The following is a 20,773-nucleotide window of genomic DNA, read 5'->3' on the forward strand; positions in this document are numbered from 1 at the left end:
AAAGATTTTACAGAGCTGTCCAAGGTGCTAAATTTACTCAATAATGGGTTTGGCACCATAGTGTTAACCTCTCATTTACTACCAGTTTGAGGGACTAAATTGAAGTAGCTGACTTCATTTACCTTGAAATGTATATTTTATGACATTATGTAAGTAGATTGAAAGGGCACTGCAGTTTTAACAATTTAAAGGCTAAAGCATGTTTAAGATGAAACTTGAATATTTATTGTATATTGCACTTAAAGTATATAGAATGTTAAAATGTATTGATTAAATTTGTAAAAGGCATTATAAAAATGACAGGTAGTATAAAAGATGTATGCCTTTTAAAATCAAATTGATAGTGTATGCTATCTCTTCTGTGGTCACAAGTGTAATTTTTTCGCAGTTTTATATGGTAATTTGAAAAATCTGTAATTTCACATTAGGAAATGATTGAGCCTGGGATGTTAAAAAAAAAAAAAAAAGAAATTTCCCATAAGGGGAAGAGCTAGATGTTTCATATAATCTTTTGTCTCGGAAATTGTTCCTAAAGTCTTATTTTTTGTGGCATTAGGAGGGAGTATAGTATAAGGCTCCTTCCATTCTAACATGCAATTTTAATATTTCTGAAAAGAAAGAACATTTGACTAGTACTAATATCTAATTTTTCAAGGCATTTATTTGTCAGGAGAGATTTTCTCTTCTTTTCATAATGTTTAAAACATCTCCCTGCTTGCAGTTTAAAACATGAAGATAGAGATTAGATTCTTCTAAGATAATTAATCCTATCCTTAGATTTAAAAACATATCCCATTGGGGAATAAAGAAGATAAATACTAGTATCCAAAATATTGAAAAGCCCCAGAGTTTCCTTATAAAGCTAATGCTTGTTCTCCAATCTACATCCTGAGTCAGACTATTTTTCTTTTCAAGGCCTTGGATCTCTTCTCTTTTAAAGAAACAAAAGATGTTTATGCCTTAAAAAGAACAACTTTCACTGATCTATTTTCTCTCACAGTTAAAACCTGGCTTCCCCTGTCCTATTATGACAATTGGTTGATGATACCGTGAGCGGGGTCTGCAAAGAAAAAAGGGGATAAGCTATTAAAAGTCTACAGAAACATCAGGGAGACTCAACTCCAAGAAACAGCTCAAGCCTAACTGTTATGGGTTTTTACTTATGTTTTGCAGCATTTATAATAAAGATGCTGAATGGGATGCAAAGACAGAGGGAAGATTTATCTTTATTTCTTATGTTGCAACCCCATCAACTAGCAAATAGTTTTTGAACTTCTTGTTTCCCAGCAGTCAACAAACTGATACTACTCTCCAATACTTTTCAAGGCACATTATCTTCCCAGAATTAAGGTACAGGGTTCTATGAGGGTTACAAGAGATACTCCCCATCATCTGATCCTACCTTCTATATCCAATCTTCTCTCCCTACACACATGAATAACTCCTCTCTATTCTGGTCTGGCTAGTCCTCCCCAGCCTAGAAGCAAAACATTGGCTCTTTCCCATCTCCAGACCTTCACTCTTTTGCCTTTCTTTTGTCTGGAATGCTGGATTCATACTGTGCCCATTTATAATGCCTTCTCATCCTCCAAAGCTTGATAATGAAGGGGGGCGGTTGGAAATGATGAAACTAATGTTGTTTATTCAAAGTGGAACATTAACTTACCCAGTCTTCACAGAGAGCATCTTAGGGTACTGTCCATACCACCATTTGGCAGATGAGAAAACTAAGGCTCAGAGAGGTCAGCCAACTTTCCCTGAGTCCACACAACTGACAATTGGCTGAGCAAGGATTTCAGCCTCAGGTGTCAGACATCAGAGCCTGTGCTCTTGAGATTTATACTGTTCTATCAGAACTGATTCCACCTTCACTGCAGCTTCTAATCTCTCTTATTCTAACTCTGAAAAGTAGTGCTGGCTGTTCCATCCAGCACAGCACAGAAGTAAATGCTGCGGGGTCCTTTTGCTCTGATTTTAACTATGCTAGTCTTCACTCTCTACAATTAGACTGTAGGCCCTTTGAGGTCATGAATATCTGATCATCTTCTCTAAGCCCCTAGCACAATGTTCAGCAAACCACAGGCCTTGAGAAATTCGTGTTGAAAAGTTTATTCTAAGATAGTTACTGGTTTTTAAAAGTACATGCTTAATTTATACGATGAAATGACAAGGGCATATATTTGGCATGGCTTATAAAAGCACAAGATTTAAATTTGGTGCTCTATTTGGCTCCAGACCTCTTAATCCAATATATAAATTCCCTAAGGTCAAGTCTTGATCACTGTGGGGGTTTTTTATGCCACTTTTTTTTCTTTTATGAATCTGCTCTTTTACTCCTGCTGGCTTGTGCTTACATTTTAATTTTGTGATTAATATAATGAATCATGTTGGGTACAGACATTATCTCAAGTTATAGGCTGTTAGCAACATGGGGTTGGTCTTGATATACATCAGCCTTTTATTAACTGTTCTCTTACACCCTTAGAAATACTTAGTATTCGCACAGTCTTGGGAACCAGGCATATCATGTCTGATATGCAGATATGGCTAATGTATCTCTCTTTTGGGTTCATGACAGCAAAATCTCTAAGGATTATTCCCTTTTCATGTGAATCTTCTCTTCAGTGTCTGCCCTCAAATATGTAGGTAAAAAGCTCATATTAACTGTCCATGTCTAGCCTTCCAGGGTGAAGTGGAAGGTTGTCTAACTGTCCAATATGGAGTCCCTTTATAAATCCAATTCAATGTTTTGAGTAATTCAAACCCAGATGAGCAGGGGATATGGCCTGAACTTTCCTTCACTCAGAGCATATATTTCAGCTCATAAAGTCATAGGAATGTCCATTTACTAACACAACACTAACTTCAAATTTTAGAATCAGATTTTGAGACTCTGGGAACCCCCTTAGAAAATTAAGGCCCAGGGATACTTTAGAAATTGGGGTGGACAATCTGCTTGGCTTTATGCTCCTTCAAGTGGGAAATGTTTTGCAGGATGTAGAAGAAAACAGAAGCTAACCTACAAAGTCAGGCTGAACTTGGGTGATTCCTGACAAAGAAGTACAATACTTTTCTGTCACTGCACATTTTCCTGACGCCCATTTATCACCAATCTTCTTTTGCTCTATCAGGGGATTCAAGATGCAATGGGCCCAAATATCAGCAACACAAAATGGAGTGAAATGGCAAGTCCCTCCTGATTTAGAGGCGATAAGCATCTATCAATGAAATCGGCAATAATTTCATTTGCCTCCTTACTCTAGAGTTTACCAAAGGGTCCAGATTTTGAACAGTATACTCAGCTCACGAGCCTCTAAGTTCTAGCTCTTTCCCCATTTCCGTCTGAAAGTCTAGGTGACACTGACTGGAAAACCCGAAAGTCGAAAAATTGATTGGAAGTTTCTCACAGCCCATTTCCCGCAGAGCTGGATGTACGAAACAATAAATACTAGTTGCATTGAGAGGTAATTTCTGTGGAGGGTAGTTTTAGATCCCAACTTCCTTCATGTTTATTCAGCCAAACGGAAAATTCCACAATGGTAGACTTCGCATTCTAAAAAATCATATAATGAGGGCAATGAGGGAAGGAATAAAACAAACCAAAATAATACTTGAGCACTGTTTAGTTTCCGATCCTCTGAGACATTCCTCAAATTTTTCATTTTTCTGGTAATATGAACTCGAAATAGAGCTTACCACAGAACATTAGAAACCTTTCATGCCACACTTTAAGCACTCTTTACTCAGAAGCCCTATGACTGAGAAGAGTCACTTACACCTAGCATCGATATAATTAAACATGTCTCTCTTGAAAGGGGCATTCTCATTACGGCTAAGGACCACTTTAGAGTAAATTGAAATGGAAAGGAGGAGCATAGATGAGGTGTAGGTAGCAACTGGTTATTTCTAGGGAGGCATAAAATGCCAAATGTGTAACAATTATATTTTACAACCTTGCATTCTAAAGACTTCACAGTATTTTATTATATAAGGAGCTTCAGCTGAAGCTTACTGAATGTTCTAGCACATGCGCACTGCCCATAGTCTATAAAGAAAAATAAAATTCAAGCCACAATTAAAATCTTCAGAAATTTCCAGGACAAAGGAATTAAACAATCTGAAACGGTCTACTGCTATGAATACAAGAGGCATCGAAGTCATTCTAGTCCAGTCTAAAGAAAATGTGGGGGGGACTTCTGAACCTTCTCTGATTTTAAAGTTGATTTTATGTTCAGATTAGATGAGAGCCCCCTTCCTTCTCAAACGTATTATTATGAATCATCATGCCATGTGGCTAGAGGCACACCGGAAAGCTTTGCCTTTGTTGCAAACATGGTACCGAAGACTTCTCAAATCACATGAAATTAAAGTAGGTTGTAAGCTAAGGCAGCTATACCAACGTAAGACATACTAACTTACATGATTGACTTTTACAGTGGAAAGAAAAAGGCTGTTTTCAAGCAGCCGTTATTGCCTCAATGGAAAAAAAAATCAATGAAAGTGAAATGAACAAGAGATTTTGTCTGAGTTGCAGTTAATACTACTGAAGAGCTATGGATAATAAAAGGTCAACAAATAAATTAGCCAGAGTGTTATGAAATGAATGATTTGGCTTATAATTTTATTGAGTGAAAATTGTTCGCTGCCTATTAGACCAGGTAATTTTTATCTGGTGCCTCAATTACTGTTCCGTAAGCAATAATATAGTTGTAAGAGCTGTTGGTTCGATTGCGTGACCTCTGAGAAGCTGGCTAGGACAGCTGACTACTATGATGGATAACTAAGCTTGGTCTCCACAAGGTGCCAAACCTCCCTTTCCTGCAAGGGGATCTCATAAAAGAAACATTATAGCTTGATTCATTTTACCAAAATGTTCGACTTTTCAAGTGTCAGCAGTTAAGTATAAATTGTGAAACCAGGTATTCCTGAGAAGAGTTATGACAATGGCTTTTCCCCCTCTTTTTGGTCTCCTGGCATTCTCTTCTAAATGGTGTCATGGTAATTGGTGAATGGGAGCCTGGGGTGCTTCCCGCCACAAATACAGTGAAAAATGGTGTCTGCACCCTTGTGAATATGACCTGCTTGGAGGTACAGAGCTGAACTTGGTAACCTCTGGCCGGCGCTTCTTATTCCAATTCATTGTACTGGTTTAAGACCGACGCTCTGGGTTAGGTCCTGCTGAGTGGCCTTGGAAATCGACTTTCTGATCAGGATAAAAGTCTCTGCTTAAAGAGAAGGCTATGGACAGAGGTGCCTTTTTCAGGGGTAGGTTGTAAAGTCAGCACATGAAACAAAAACTGCCTAGAGTCAAAATTACCCTTGAAAATCTTTTAAGTCACCAAGGCCTGGGCTCTTAGAAACACAAAAGCCGAAAATTAACTACTTCTGTTTCTCTTTGTCTTTCGGTTGTGGCTTCCCTTTCCCTAGGGCAAAGCAGAATAAATATCTAGTTTGAAAGTCAAAGGACCGCTGAGTAAACAGAGAAATTTACTGCCATACCTATGTATGTATATGTCTATGTGTTTGGGGTGTGTGTACACACAGTGTATATTTATGTATTTGGACAAGTACGTGTAGTTAAACTTGACTAAGTGATATACGCATGTTGGATCTATGTTGTACTTTAAGGATATCTAAGGGAAGCAAAAATATAGTTTGCTTTGCTTCTTAAATTGTCAAACATCATCGGTTATTATATGTACCTCCAGACGAATGATAACTGTAAATTCCCAAGGTTTTACAGATGGTCCTGACTATAACTGCAATTAAAATCCACTGCCTTGAGACTGCTGGGGCTCAGTTCTTATTACTCTGATGCTTAATTGAAGTGTAACTCAAGGCTGAATACAGTGAGCGAGGTTGAAGACCTACCTCCTAGTGTCTCTTTCTAAGGGCTTCAGTCCAAGAGGAGGATTTTGGACGGTCAGGAGATAGATAGGATTAGCCCCTTGTTCCTCCTGTGACTTCTCCCTGAACTAATGAGTAATTAAATTGATTGCCTCTGCCCAGAGGATGTGATATGAAGTAGGATAAACACAGTTACCCTCATCAAGAGCTCAGTGCTAAAAAAGAGCTTGAAAGAGGTTCCGTTCCAGAATTCAGCTATTGGAATTACTGACATTACAAGTTTCTATGACAGTGACTCTGCTGCTAAAGAGAAAAAGAATGATCTCCAATGTTTCTATGTGCATGTTTTTCATTCACGTTGCCACTTTTGCTTGGCTCAGCCCTTTGTGAGCTAATCTCAGTCCATACTACCATTGCCCTCTTCCTCTACCCCCCAGCCTTGGCCAAGCTTGAGGAATTTTTAGGATTGGTTTGCAAAATTGCCTTTTTTCTACAAATTCCTTTTTCTTAATTCTGGGAGTCAGCGCTTAGGGATACTAGCTCTGGAGTTCAATATAGTTGGCTCAAATCCATGCTCTGGCACTTACTAGCATTGTAAATGCATGCCTCTGTTTCCTTATCTCTAAAGCAGTGTTAATGCCAGCACCTGGCTCAGTAGGCATATAGTTAGTGCTTTGTTGAGCAATAGCCAGCAATAATATTGATAACCTTCACTTATTTTCCAGAGACCTTTGGCAAATTATATGCATTCTTGAGTCCATGTACATTATGTGCCTTGAGTGCTGTTTGAGATGCAGTCCTATTTGAAAAACACTGAAAGATTCTGAACAGATTAACACTGAGGAAGTCTGGTGAGGTAGAAAACCCCATTTACCAGCTGCACACGCTTGAGCAGATTACTTGGCCTCTCTCAGCCTCAGTTTCCTCACCTCTGAAATGGGCCTGATATAATAATGACAAGTAGAATCACTTAACCTGTAAATAAGTCAGTTAAAGACAAAGAAGGGAAAATTATAGTTCTTTGTGAGGGTCATGGGTCTTTTAAATGAAGCTACAATCTTCCTCCTCCCAAAAATACATACTCATTGGGGTGCCTGGGTGGCTCAGTCAGTTAAGTGTCCAACTCTTGATTTCAGCCCAGGTCATGATCTCACAATTCGTGAGATCGAGCCCCAAGCTGGGCTCTACACTAACAGCATGGATCCTGCTTGAGATTCTCTCTCTCTCTCTCCCTCAAAATAAGTAAACATTAAGAAAATACATACTCATAACCACACAAACATTCTATTTCCAATTTCAGGGATGCATAGACCAGCCTAAACTCCCCTGCTAAAAGAAGCATAAGTAGAGGGGACATCAAGCCTCTAAGTTGAGCACATTATCCAAACAGGTAGTGGGATTTGCCCACAAGGTTTCTGGCAGATATAGGGGAGAGAGGAGGAAAAGTTATGCATTCCCTAGTGTGTGTTTTTGACAAGAGAATGCAGAGACAAAATGCTTCTTGTATTCAAACTCAACTGTGCTTTTTCTAAGAGTTTAATATACCATATGATTTGTTTTTGTTTCGTTATTTTTGTTTGAGCATCGTTTGGGTTCCTGGATATAATGTTAATAGAGTTTCCTCAAATTACAAAAATAAATGAATGAATAAGGTGAGAGAGTGGCCAGTGTCATGGTGTGAAAGATAAAGATGAAAGGTTTTTCTTTATCTTTTTCTGAAACCCTTATTCATCCCCCTTTTCTACTAACAGGCACTGTGGTTATGCAACGATTTCTTATTTGTGTTTTCACTGATGCAACTGCAGGTTTTGAATCACTGATAGTCTTTGCATAAAGACTAAAACAATAAAAGCATAATTAGAATACATTGTATACAGCCGACTCCGATTTTATTTTGCCCCAGCTCTGTATTTATGATAAATCACTAAACATGAACGCTCTTTAGGGAGGGTGATTTTGGGTCTTGTCTCTCCATTGAGCAAAAACAGTGCCTGTGACCAGAGTCTGAATTTCAATCCTGCAAGTGTACAGTTGAACTGAATAATATTTGGCACAAAGCAGTGCACAAACCGAGCCACTAAATGGCTGATTTACTAAATTATTATTAGATGAGCCCTTGCTGTTCCAAATGAAAGTGCAGTCACTGTCTTCCTTCATGGTGTGTTCAAATTGTTCTGTGTTTAAATATTCAGCATGAGGCTAATGTGAACTGATGAACTGAGACTATAAACATTCACTTTCAATACAGATAGAGCGACAGAGATGCAACATATCATGTGGCCCGCGGAGGTGAAAATGATTTATATTTAAGGATGTTGCTGCCGACTTCCATTACTTTAAGGTACACTTAATTAGCATGGTGTTGGAAATGACTAATTCCCATGTACAGGAAGAGCAGACTTGTGGAGGCTGAGATTTTCTCGCATGCCAGTGAAGGAGAAGCCACCAGAAGGATGTGCTGCCTGTGTAGTTTAGAATCTCGAATTTTATTTGTGGCAGGCTTCACAGCACCAGCGGAGGAACATGTCTGCCGGAAGAACTATAGTTTTTGACCTTCAACGTCTCTTCTTTCCTAGACCCTCCCGAAGGGTGTACGGTCCGTCCTTACTACCATCCGTCCCTCAGCAATCCACATCCCTTACGATCCATGTCTACTAGGCGGCCACGGTGGCACCTCTACCCATCTCGCCAGCTTCTTTAGTGACACCTGCTGGAATAAAGAACAACCCTTTGCTCCTCGGAAGCATATAACCCTTCTTCCCTCCTCCCCTTTGAGGGCAGTTATAGGCAAGCACTTAAAATACTGTGATCACTTACAGTAGATTAGAATTTTTTATTGGTGCCGTGTTGCCATAACAACATGAAGACAGCAGATGACTTAAGCTAAGCTTGCAAAGCAAAAGGCTGCTCATCTGGCAGTTAAAATGAATACAGTTCATTTCACAAGTTTCCCATATGGACTCTTAGTGTATGGTAATGAGGAGACCATATGGTGAGAGAAAATGCACTGAGAACAATTGGGTTCCACTGGCTGAGTGGGAAGTAGGGAGAAAAAACTCGGGTGAGAGATTCTGATGTGTGTACTCTCTGGGTTCAAGGTTTGCTTGAGGTTTGTTTTGGTTTTCATTTGGGATGCTTGTTTTCCATAGGGGTTTTGCATTTCTTAATCCGCTCCTTAATATGTCGGCTGTGCAAAATGACAAACATCTTGCAAATTTTGCAATATCATTCATCACAAACTGTCAGCAGTGTTTGCAAATCTGACTTGCAAGATCTTTTAAATGTGTTGTTCTTAAAAGGCAACAGTACTAAGTTTTTAGACAAAGTGCAGGAAAATTTAAGCACTTCTGACAAGCAGAAACATTAACAGTAATCATTTTAAAAACACTTGCATCTTTTGCCTGCATGTTTAGCTGTAAATAATGCTAGAATGTATAAAAGCTTTAAAGTAAAAATGTAATAAATACTTTTTATTATGTTTCATAAAGGATAAAAAAAATGCCCTGAGCCATGTGTATGTGTTATCTATACATGGGAACAGTATAGAGATGGATGGTTCCCTCTCTCCTTACTACTAACCAGATTGGAGGCCTGGGAGGGCAGCTTGGAAGAAGCTCTGAAGTCAGTTCTGTACTATACATGCTTCATAAAAGATGAATATAAATGCATTAGTTAGACACGGTGAGCTAAATTAGAAGGTCAGGCAGGGCTGGGAGGGCTGAAAAATCACACAACCAATGAGCGTAATTACTCTTTTTTAAGTCTATTAAGTGGTGTTGTTCTATCAAGGCTCAGGGGTATAGGACATGAAGAACAAGATAAAGTAATGTGTATTTATTACTCCCACTGGATCAATTTACCAGATATTTTCAGCTCCATAAAGCAAAATACACAAATGCTGCCTTTGTTACTTTTCTCAAACTGCTTTATTTTCTCTAAAAGAGGGACTGGCTCTCGTAGAAAAACGTTTGCCCCACAGAGGTCCCCATGCCAACCCCCTTCTGTGGGAAAAGGAGAGAAAGCTGGCAAGAGTTTAAGTAGGATGGGGGTGAGGTGTAGGGGAGGGACAGGAGAGAGGCGCTAATCACCTCAAGGCAGAATTATTTGGGTTTCCAGATCTGAAGGAAAAGTGAGGCAGTCAAGCCCAAGGACTCGAATTTTAGTCTTCTCACTTGTTAGCTGTGAAGTCACCAGCCCTCCGGGCATCTGGACTGTGGAATGGGGAGTCCCTGCCTTTCAGGGCCTGTAGCTTCTGTGTGCTGAGGTCTTGCTAGATACCAGAGAGGCCTCCTCACCTAAATTATCTCACTAATGCCCAGCGGCAACACTGCGGGGCCATGGCATTAAGGAAAACAGGCTGGAAAGGCTGAGTCACTGCACAGAGCAGTGGATCCGGTTTGCAAACTCCACACCTGTCTGAGCCGAGAGCTTACTCTCTCAGCCTCTGTGCTCTTTGAACACCTTGAGAAAGCAGTGGCCGGCACCCCTTGGGCATGAAGTGATACCACGTGCTCCCTGGGACTCACTGCCAACACACAGAGTGCCGGTGAGGTTTGGTCCACTCTCCCCGCCTCTGTGCTAATGCTCACTGCCCACCTAGGAAGACAACTAAGACACTGAAAGAAGGTGGAGACACCTCTGGCCTTCAAAACAGAGAGAGCTCCTTGCTCAGTGTTTCTGGATTGCATGATGCATCATGCATGCCTGCATCTCACAGTCTCTGACTGACCACAGTCCCCATCCCCTCACCTCTACATTACATGAAAAGTCAACCTTCACCCCAAAGTTGGTCACGTGTTCTTCTCTCTCCTGCCAGGACCCAGAGAGGGAAGTAAGCCCATATGAAACAGAACAGAATGGTTCCATTTACAATCTTAGCCCACCTTTCTCCCTGCGCATATGAAAAAGGAAACCAAAAAACACCTGGGCTTAAGGTAATTATACTGTTTTAAATTTGTGCGTACAACCGCTCTCACTAATGGGGACTTTCAGGGACAAAATAATTTACAGAGAAGGATTCTGCTTGCTCCTGTTTTCTCATTTGGTAAATGGGAATGATGTCTGTTTTCCCGACTTCTCTCATAAGAAGGGCTCCAATAAAACAAAGCATGTACAAGTTCTTTGAAAAGGCACAAGCCAGGATACAAAGGCATATTATTATGGAAAGCTGTCTGCTTGGTCTTTGGAGCAGTTTCATTTGACAGAATATGTGGGTGGTTGTATGAATCTAGCTTTGTCTATTCACAAACACATGGGTTTAATAAAGTGCAGTTTGTTTTTTGAGGTGTGTGGTCCATGGCTCACTGAAACACTCCTGTTTGGCAAACACTGACCATGATTCTAAGAAAGGCGGAGCCCATTTTTATCCCTCTAACAATGGACAGCCTGAGTATAAATCTCCCAAGTCCACAGGAATACCTCGAGCTGGCTCCATCCACCACTTCCTGACCCTGCTCTTGAACTCTCCCTCCACCTTAACATTCAGAGCCAGGAGGACAGCCACTCTGGTCTGAGTCACACAGAGAGCTTCCTGGGGTGGGCTCCAGCCAGAGCCCTTGAACAGTCAAGTGGCTAGATGCAGGCTGTGGAGTGTTTCCTTAACACACAAATCCATTGTGTCCTGATTACTCCTCCCAAACCCGGGAAAAGAGGGCTGGGAACTTCACCATCAGGCCACCAGGGATGGAGTGACACGTGTCTGTGCTGTTTGTTCAACATTTCTGAATGTGATGTGCAACTGTAAAAAATGTTTTTAAAAGCTCACAAAACTCAGCCCTCTACTCTTATTTCTCCCATTTCTAGAATAAGAAAAGTACTTCCTGGCTTCTTTAGACCTCAACTGTTAAATCAGATTTATCTTCTGCTTTTCAATAAATATTTGCAGAGAAGCAACCGTGAGCCAGAGAGCTGTGCTAGAGTGCATCCACAGGATTACTTCTTTTTGTCCGTATATGATCCCCGTGACATCACCATGATTATTGTCCCCACTTTATAGATGAAGAAACTGAGGCACAGAAGACGAATCATACATCCAACTGCTCACCAGGATTAGGATTTCCTGCTCTGCATAGATTGGATAGAAGAGCTCTGAGAAGCAACAATCCCACTCTTACTCAGCTGCAGATAATCATAGCTACCTTTTGTTGAGTGTTAAATAAGTGGTTAAAATAACTATCAGAAAAAGTGAAAATACTATCATCTCCATTTAATAGAGAAGGAAACTGAGGCACAGACGTAAAGAATTTTGGAGAAAAAATAAGAATTTTGACCTCTGTTGCATAGCTAGTAAATGCCCTTGCTCTGAGTTCCACTCCTGCCAGTTTGACTCTCCAGGTCCTTTTGGAGATGTCAAATGCCAAATGTAAAGTGCAGACTGTCCCCAAATGGAAAAATTAAGAAAAGCCTGTCATTGTACCCATTTCTTCTTTCTACCACTGAGACACCTCAGGCACTGACCACTGGGTGGACACACTTCATTTATATCGTTGTGCTATAAAATTACCAATTATAATCCCACAGGAAATGCATGGGAGCTAGGTTCTTGCTAGACAGAAGTCCTTGAAAGTAAACCTGCCTCTCTGAGGCACATCGATACTATAGATGGAGGCTGCCGTTCACTATTACTGTTAGATCATTTAATCGCTCACCAAGAATAAGTCAGGGCCAAAGAGGAGGTTGTGTAAGATGGAAGCCTGTTTCAAAGGCAAGGATATGAACAGACTGACACACCACATGGTTTCTTCCTGGAGTGAAATGTTTTCAGTAAGGTCAACAGCACTGGGCAGAAGCAAGGCCGTTCCAGGAAGCTAGAGATAGAGACTGAGGCTGTGTGCTTCTTCCCCAGCTCTAGGTAGAGAATTCCCATTCTTGCTGGTCACAGTTCTTCCTCTCTTCAGAGAGGTAGTGTCCCTTCTCTGCCCGATTGGCCCCTCTCATCCATGCAGTAGTTTGGGAGGCACCTTTCTCCTTTTGGGGGTGGGGGGGCAAGGTCTGTTCTGACAGGGCACCAGGCACACAGGTACGATCTGACAGTAAACCAATCCCCCAAAGAAGTTTGCTGAGCTAGGAAGGATGCCAACTTCATTTTTGTAAGTGTTTTATGAGGCAAAACAGACCTAGAAGTGACATATCTTTAGCCTTATTCCAGCAAGAAGAGCACCTCTCATCTACTCATTGAATTCATAGTAGTTTCCATTTGTGAAGTAAATGGAAACTTTATTTTGCTGTCAGGAAATGGCGAATGGTAGTTCTACTAATTCTGTACTTAGGGGGGCACCTGGGTGGCTTAGTTGGTTAAGCCTCCGACTTTCGCTTAGGTCATGATCTCGCGGTTCGTGGGTTCGAGCCCCGCGTCAGGCTCTGTGCTGACTGCCAGCTCAGAGCCTGGAGCCTGTTTCAGAGTCTGTGTCTCCCTCTCTCTCTGACCCTCCCTTGCTCATGCTGTCTCATTCTCTCTCTCTCTCTCTCCTAGAAATAAATAAAAATATAAAAAAAAAATTCTGTACTTAGGGCTTCCTTAGCATTTAATTTAATTGTTCTCTCCTCGGAGTCCTCACAGGACTTTGGTTGTACTTTGGTTAAAAGTACCTATTACTTCCTCTTATGGTTAGTTGTGTATGGTGATCTCTCTGATGCAATGCCCGTGTTCCTCAGGTATGGAGATGGAACACCCCCAATATTGACAACAGGTACAGAATAGAAGTCAGTATGTGATTTTCCTACTTTCTGCATTGGCAATTAACAGTGTATTGCTGCATGACATATATTACTCTGTCTTGAATTTTTGTTTAATTTCTCACACATTTATACCTTATTTCCATTTAGGTAGGATGCTTCTGGAGGTAAGAGGCTCTGTCTTATTTGTCCAGTTGCAAGATCTACCGATATGTTTCATTTGAGCTCTAGCTGTACTAGGCATAGGTATAAATCGTCATATAGGTAGAAAGCCAGTGAGGTTTTTTTTTCCCTCTTAAGAATTGTTATGATGCAGTGATTAATAACGTGGACTTTGGAGCCAGGCTGCATAGATTTGAATCTCCATTGAGCAATTTACATGCTTATGACCTTGGCAAATGATTTAACCTCTCCTTGCTTATTTTCTTCTCTAAAATAAAGGTGGTAACCAAGTACCAAGCTCAGAGGTTTTTGAAAGGAAAAGATGACATAACATATGTAAAAATAAGTATAACACTACCTGGCACATTAATGCTTGCTACTTTTATTATTGTTTACCAGACACACAAAGCACAAAAATGTTGAGTTGTTTACCTATGAGCTAATTTTCATCAATAGCAAAGTTTTTCTGCTAATCACCTAAGCTCAAGTCTCCAGAGACTGTAACTCAAAAAAGAAGTATCCTGACCTTTGGCAAACGCTCAGGGTCACCAGGGTGCCGAGGAATGACCTTCTGTAACCTCTGGAAACCATAATCGATGGTGGGTTCGTTGAGCGCTGCAATGAAGAAGTCACAGGATTAGAACAATTTCATGAAATAAAACAGAACATAACACTGATGGCATGGAAACAATTGGAAGCCCCAAATTTAATTTATACTTTTAAATTACGTCACGAGATGATCAGATGCACAGTGCTCTTGCTGAATATTTTCACTGTCTACTTCTGCTATTTACCATGGTAGGCAGGGACTCGCTTGAAAGAACATTAGTAGGGACATTAGTAACAACTCCTAAACTCGGCTCTTCTGGCCAAATCCTATATTCCTTACATAATCAAAAATAGAAAGTAAATGGCATTTGATGTGAAGTTTTAGGATCCACTAGCTAAAAGCTCAGGTCAAAATACTCAAGGGCTTATCTGAAGGTATCCACACATTATAAACAGCAGGAGAATTACAAGTACTTGCTTAACTGAATAGTCTTTAATAGATCTCAACACATCCACCATCTCCATGCCTCTGTGGCAATTAAGCCTGCAAGAACATGGTGAGGGTCAGGAAGTCGGGATCTTCTAGGCATAGAAAGCCTATTCTACACTTGATAGAGTCTGCAAGCTGATAGGTGTTGAAAATGTCCTTGATACAACACCCTCACATGTAAAATGACAGACTCATTCACTAACATCAATGTTATTTGAGGAAGAAGACCAGCCTCTGTGGAGCATTAGCATAGAGCATCTGGGTCTCCAATAAAAATTCTTAAAAAGACTAAAAGAAGAATAAACCTATAATAATATTTGGAGACAATGAGCCTTATTGTACCCATATTGTTTACACTCTCTTCAAGGTATCCTTAAATTAAGTGTAACACAAAGTAGACCCTGGTCTATAATTTTCAAAATTCCTGCTCGAGAGATGAAATATCTTCCTCATCTGACCAGGAAAAGATGGCAGCTCCATCCTCTCCCCACATCCCCATATCCTCTCACTAATGGGTGGGTGTTTTTCTTCTTTTCTTTTTTAGTGTAACTAACGTTTTCAACCACATATTTTCTCCCACACCGAGTAAAAAGACAGTCTTTGTAGTTCTGACATTTAGCTATACATTAGAAAACAAGTTGCCACATGCTTTACTTAAAATGCATTTCCATTAACCTAAATTTTAAAAGTAAGATTCATACTACTACTAACTTTAAAAAACTGTATTAAATTCAAATAGGTCCCAAGGCTAATGGAAGCAATTTGTATACCAACCCAAACTGACTGGCCCACTTTTCAAAATACAGGTATGATAATCTTGTGGTTTTAAAAGGACATTTAAATTGAAAGACTGTGAATTTAGTACATAATTATACCAATAGAACCCTTTAACTTGTCAACTTGTAAATCTAAAAGGCTATCAATCATTTCTAAAGAGGAAATAAACCTTAAAATTCCTTGATTGACAGTGCTTACTTTTTATGTAAGGGGAAAAAAAGGCAAAAAAAAAAAAAAAAAAAAAAAAAAGCGAAAAAAAAGAAAAAAAAAAAAAAAAAAAAAAAAAAAAAGCTGCACAAAGTGGCCAGAAATCCATTTACAAAAGTACATTGTTTTACATAGGTGAGTAAAAAGCCAATAATTACACCTCCAAAAGACACATAAATCAGAGTAAGTACTTTTTCCTCACTTGTATATTTTAAGTTGGAGTGAACTTCAGGTAACTTTTTATTGAAAAGATTTTTCCCAAATGCAATGCTTATTGAAGTTGTTAATAGAGTAGCATTTTCATTTAAGACAATGTAATCATTTTTACAAATATGAGATTTAGCCATCTTCTCCCCCCTTCCCCCGCTTCCAAACAGTAAACTTTCAACCTGTCTCTTGTGGAAATTAACTAAAATTATACCCAGGTGTACCAAATCTCTTTATCTATACTAGTATATGAGTTAAGGCACAATATTTATTATTCCTCCCATTTTATGAATTACTTTCTAAACCCTTGAGAAGAATTCTTTTTTCGAATTAGACATGTAGAGAAAAAGCCATAGAACTCTTCATGCAGGGAAGCTGTTACTCGTAAAATCCATGGTATTTAATCAAGAATGCATGAGAGGGACAGGAATGAGCACCTAGTTTTCAGTAATATATCACATCCATCCCCCACCCATATCACTAACTGCCATCCAAGATGTTTAACCATAAAAATAGCTTTAGACAATTAAGTATATCATTTTAATATCTGAAGACATAATTCAGCATTCTGAAAATTCTATTTCTTGTTTTTATTTTTCAGTCTTAGCCACCAATAAAACATGAATTGTTGACCTGCTCCTTCAGTTGTTTGCATAATGAATTAATTCCTACTGTGTCAAGAAACGGGTAGTTGTTAAATGAATGAATGTCTGACGTATATGTTTCTCTGTCTGTACTGCCAACTCACAGCAGAATGACCAACACTTAGTATCTGCAATTAAAAGAACCAATTCAAATATCGTATGGAACTAACAGCTAAAGACCTGAAGAGAAGTCATTCTGCTGCCACAAAACATAATTGAGTATGATATACTTAACTCATTATTCAAGGGAAAAGAAGCATCTACTCTATGGAGGTATACTAAGTGAGGGGAAATATTTCGGATAGTAAGATAAAGCCTTTTAATTTATTCCCCATGCCTTTATGAGTTCTCTACACTCATATTATTAAATATATTAACCTGCCTTTAATTTAGGTATAGACTATTACAATGGCATGGTCTGGTGATGTAGACAAAGATAGCACTAAAAATATGTAAGGCAAAGCTCATTGTTTTAAATTCAAAGGTGCCTGATGATTTCTCCCATTGCATTGACTAGAGAGGAAAAAATGGATTACTGAATAAGAGGGGTCATCTTTGAAAGATTGTTACTTAAAAAAACAAAACAAAATAAAACAAATGAAAAACTAAAAACAGATTAAGTGGATAGGGAGGAGGATGGTTCAATCATGGCATGCCCATGAAATGGAATATGATGCAGTCCTCAAAAGCAACGCCACAAGGGAAAAAAAAATTACTGACATATAATATATGGCTAGGTTAACAAGCAGATTACAGGAGCATATATACAATGTGGTTACTTTTTAAAAAATGAACATACATAGAATAAAGAAAATATGTCCATATATAAACTGCCTAACAGTAGTTCTTTCTTTTTTTTTTTTAATAGTTTATTGTCAAATTAGTTTCCACATAACACTCAGTGCTCATCCCCACAAGTGTCCTCCTCCATGCCCCTCCCCCCCTACCCCCACATCCATCAGTCCTCAGTTTTTGTCAGCATTCAAGAGTCTCTCATGGTTTGCCTCTCTCCCTTTCTCCCACCATTTCCGCCCTTCTTCTCCCCCTTGTTCCTCCGTCAAGTTCCTCCTAATCCTCCTATATGTGCAAACATATGATATTTGTCCTTCTCTGCCTGAACAGTAGTTATTTCTAAAAAGTGGCTCTTAAAGTGCTTTTCTTCCTTCTCTTTGTCCTATACATTCTCTGAATTTTCCACAGTGAACATATATTACTTTTATAATCAGAGAAAAAGGTTAAGAGCAAGAGATTGTTGCCGAGATGGAATGTGACCTCCTTGTATAAAGTAATGACATAAGAAACTATGCCTTAAAAGGGGTCTGTATACCCTTTAATAACCTTGCATAGGTTATTACAGACCATAAGAAAAATAAGTAGTATACTTTTGGCCAGTTGTATAAATATGTGACTATTCATAAACTCTCTGAAAATCAACAGAGAGGGTAACGAGGAGGAATCATAAAGAATGGTATATTTATTTCATCAGTGGGGGTAGTTGTACCTTAGGGACGTACGTCTACTCTGAAAGAATGTAATATAAAGTTAATCCTTCAACAAAGTGACCTCATTGTATTCAAGCACAGGGCTGAGGGGCGGGGGGCACTAGTAGAAATGGGACTAATCAATTTTCCCCCTTAAACTTGGGACAATTCTGAGGATCTAGAAGAGAAAGAAAGAAAAACTTAACTAGGAATAATTAACAACAAATAAAGAAGCATGAGCATCTTAGGTTGAAAAAAGAGAAACCGATGAAGCTATAAACTGCAAAAGGAAGGAAAGGATGAGAGAGCGTTAATGTGACTCTGCTTCCAAACACTGAGTCCGTGTTCTCTGAAAAGGGTTGCAGAGGATGTCATCCGAAACCAGGCAGGGACAGTGGCAGAATAAGGGAGGATCAGAGATCTAGAAAAACCTGTAACCCCAAATTGAAAAAGCCCCAATTTTTAAAACATCAGAGTAGAATGGGAGCAATGTAGGCATCTGAAAAATTCCACATGATAGGAAATTCTCCACTGATTCAATCATCATTTTTGGTGCCCGTCATGTGTCCAGATGACATTTGCAGGAATTAAGTGTTTTGTGTCACGAAACCAAAAGCCCTTAAAAATAAAATTTCTGAAAGAAATGTGCCATCCAGCCCCAAAAGACTGATGAACTGGTTGGCATTTCAAGGGCATCAAAGTCATTACTTTTCAAAGAGTAGAAGTTAATTAAATAGTTAAAAATATCAAACCCCTACATCTGGCCTTGTGTTGAAACTGCTTATAAATGGCTGTGGGGACTTTCCCAATCTCAGAATCTCAAACTCGCCTAGAAGAAACCAGTGACTTTCTATGCAGAACCAGTCTAAGCAGAGCTCTTCATTGGGCTTCAGCTGAACAGCTCTGATTATACAAAACTATTATTTACAGTGTCCAAATGTTCATGCAGCATAAAATGCTGTATGCAAAGAACATTTAAAATAATACAACTAGATTTTATGCACGAATACTAATGACAAGATTACAAACTCCAGGGGCGCCTGGGTGGCTCAGTCAGTTGAACACCATCTCATGATTTTGGCTCAGGTCATGATCCCAGATCATGGGATTGAGCCCTGTGTTCGGCTCTGCACTAAACGGGGAGCATGCTTGAGTTTCTCTCTCTCTCTCTCTCTCTCTCTCCCTCTGCCCCCTAGCCCCCATGTGTGTGCGCACGCTCTCTCTCTCTCTCAAAAAAAAATTACAAAATCCATTCGAAAGATATTGCAAAATCCATTCAAAAGATCTGCAATGAGTAAATTCTAACTAAATGTATACATGCCATTCGTGGCCTTTTCATGCCTTTAGTATTTTTTTAAATCCACTTTACAAACACATCCAATAACGAAATTCTCTTTAAGGAGATTTATTTGCAAATTAAAATGTTGTAGTCAGGAAGGATGCATTCTCAGTTAAGATAACTGGCTTTTCTCTTTTCAGAGTTTCTTTTTAGAGAAATCACTCCTCTGTGCTCTTGAACTTCTTGAGTACTTATTCCTGGAAACAATGGAAATGAGGGGCTGGAGAGCTGTGCTCCCAAACAGCACAGGAAAAGCTCTTTCGGTGCCATTCCAGTGTTAGCACAGAGTCTCCCTGCTTTTATAGCTCAGAGACTCGCTGCAGCACTTTAACATATTTCTGGGGTTTTAATTTCCTTTTTTTAATGGTTGTGTGACATGATGTCATTTTGACTGGAAATAAAAAGAAATGCAGATATTAGGAAGGTAATATTTATATTCTATTGCCATTTAATGTCCAAACAAATATCTAGACTTGATGCCAAGTAATAAATAAAACCTCCTAGCAGAGGCAATGATAAAACCAGCACCTGGGTCTCCGAGCTTCCCTGGTGACTACTCTACATTTGAACTAAAGGAGTAACAGCAGAGCATTTCCCTTCAAGGCAGATCCATTCTGGGCATGAGAGTTATTACATATGTGTTAGGCGAGCCTTTTTGTTCCATAATGGCCCCATTTTTCCCTCAGTCACTAAATTAACAACCAGAGGTAAACAATAAAACAGCAAGTTATCTTCACAAACCTATCTTGAAGACTGACTTTAAAATATATAAACCAAAAAATCAACCAGAAACCTAAACAAGAGCCAGAAATATGGTTAATGAAGAAATTTGTTGCATTTCCAGTCACTTGGATATTTCATTCCTAGATGTTTAGTGCGTGAACCGTATCCTGATCACCTCTTCTGTGGAAGGGACATACTCTTTAAGAAACCGAAAACCAAATCCTTTGCAAGCAGAGCCCTGCTCTGGGTGAGAAATGCTTTTATAATCCAGTTCCCTGCCTCAGGAGCCAGTAAGGTTCAGGAGAGGTTTGGGAAGAGGCTGGCAGCTGCAGAAAGCTGTAACTGAACCAGGAGGGTGTCAGGATGAAGCCAACATGGGCAGAATTTACCAACATAGGAGCTAAAGGAAAATTTCCAAATTGGATTTGAACATGCCCTGACTTCTTATTTGCAGTTTTCAAACTTCTTGCTGTGTGGCAACAAGTCTGAGATTCAAAAATCAAGCAAAGGAATTACTACTTCTCTCTATGAAACGTACAATCAGAGGTGCTAGCTGGCCTGTATGGCTAAGTCCTCTTTACAAAGAGTGGGGCCAGGGGTGCATACAAGGTACAGATTGAAGAAAAAGTGAGTGGGAAAGCAGATCAAAGCCCAGAGTGATGAAGTGCAGGGG

At 39.5% G+C, this 20,773-nt stretch overlaps 1 protein-coding gene across 2 annotated transcripts in view; it reads right to left on the reverse strand.

Moving 5' to 3' along the window:
• EBF1 (EBF transcription factor 1) overlaps positions 1-20,773 on the reverse strand; it is a 388,391-nt gene that overhangs the window by 19,884 nt on the left and 347,734 nt on the right. For both annotated transcript variants that reach the window (XM_077780761.1, XM_077780760.1), the window contains exon 9: positions 14,210-14,298. In XM_077780761.1, the coding sequence (XP_077636887.1) occupies positions 14,210-14,298 (89 nt within the window). The remainder of the gene's footprint in view (positions 1-14,209; positions 14,299-20,773) is intronic.

Source organism: Crocuta crocuta, unplaced genomic scaffold (genome assembly GCF_008692635.1).
Source record: "Crocuta crocuta isolate KB4526 unplaced genomic scaffold, BGI_CrCroc_1.0 scaffold343, whole genome shotgun sequence".
Taxonomy (NCBI): domain Eukaryota; kingdom Metazoa; phylum Chordata; class Mammalia; order Carnivora; family Hyaenidae; genus Crocuta; species Crocuta crocuta.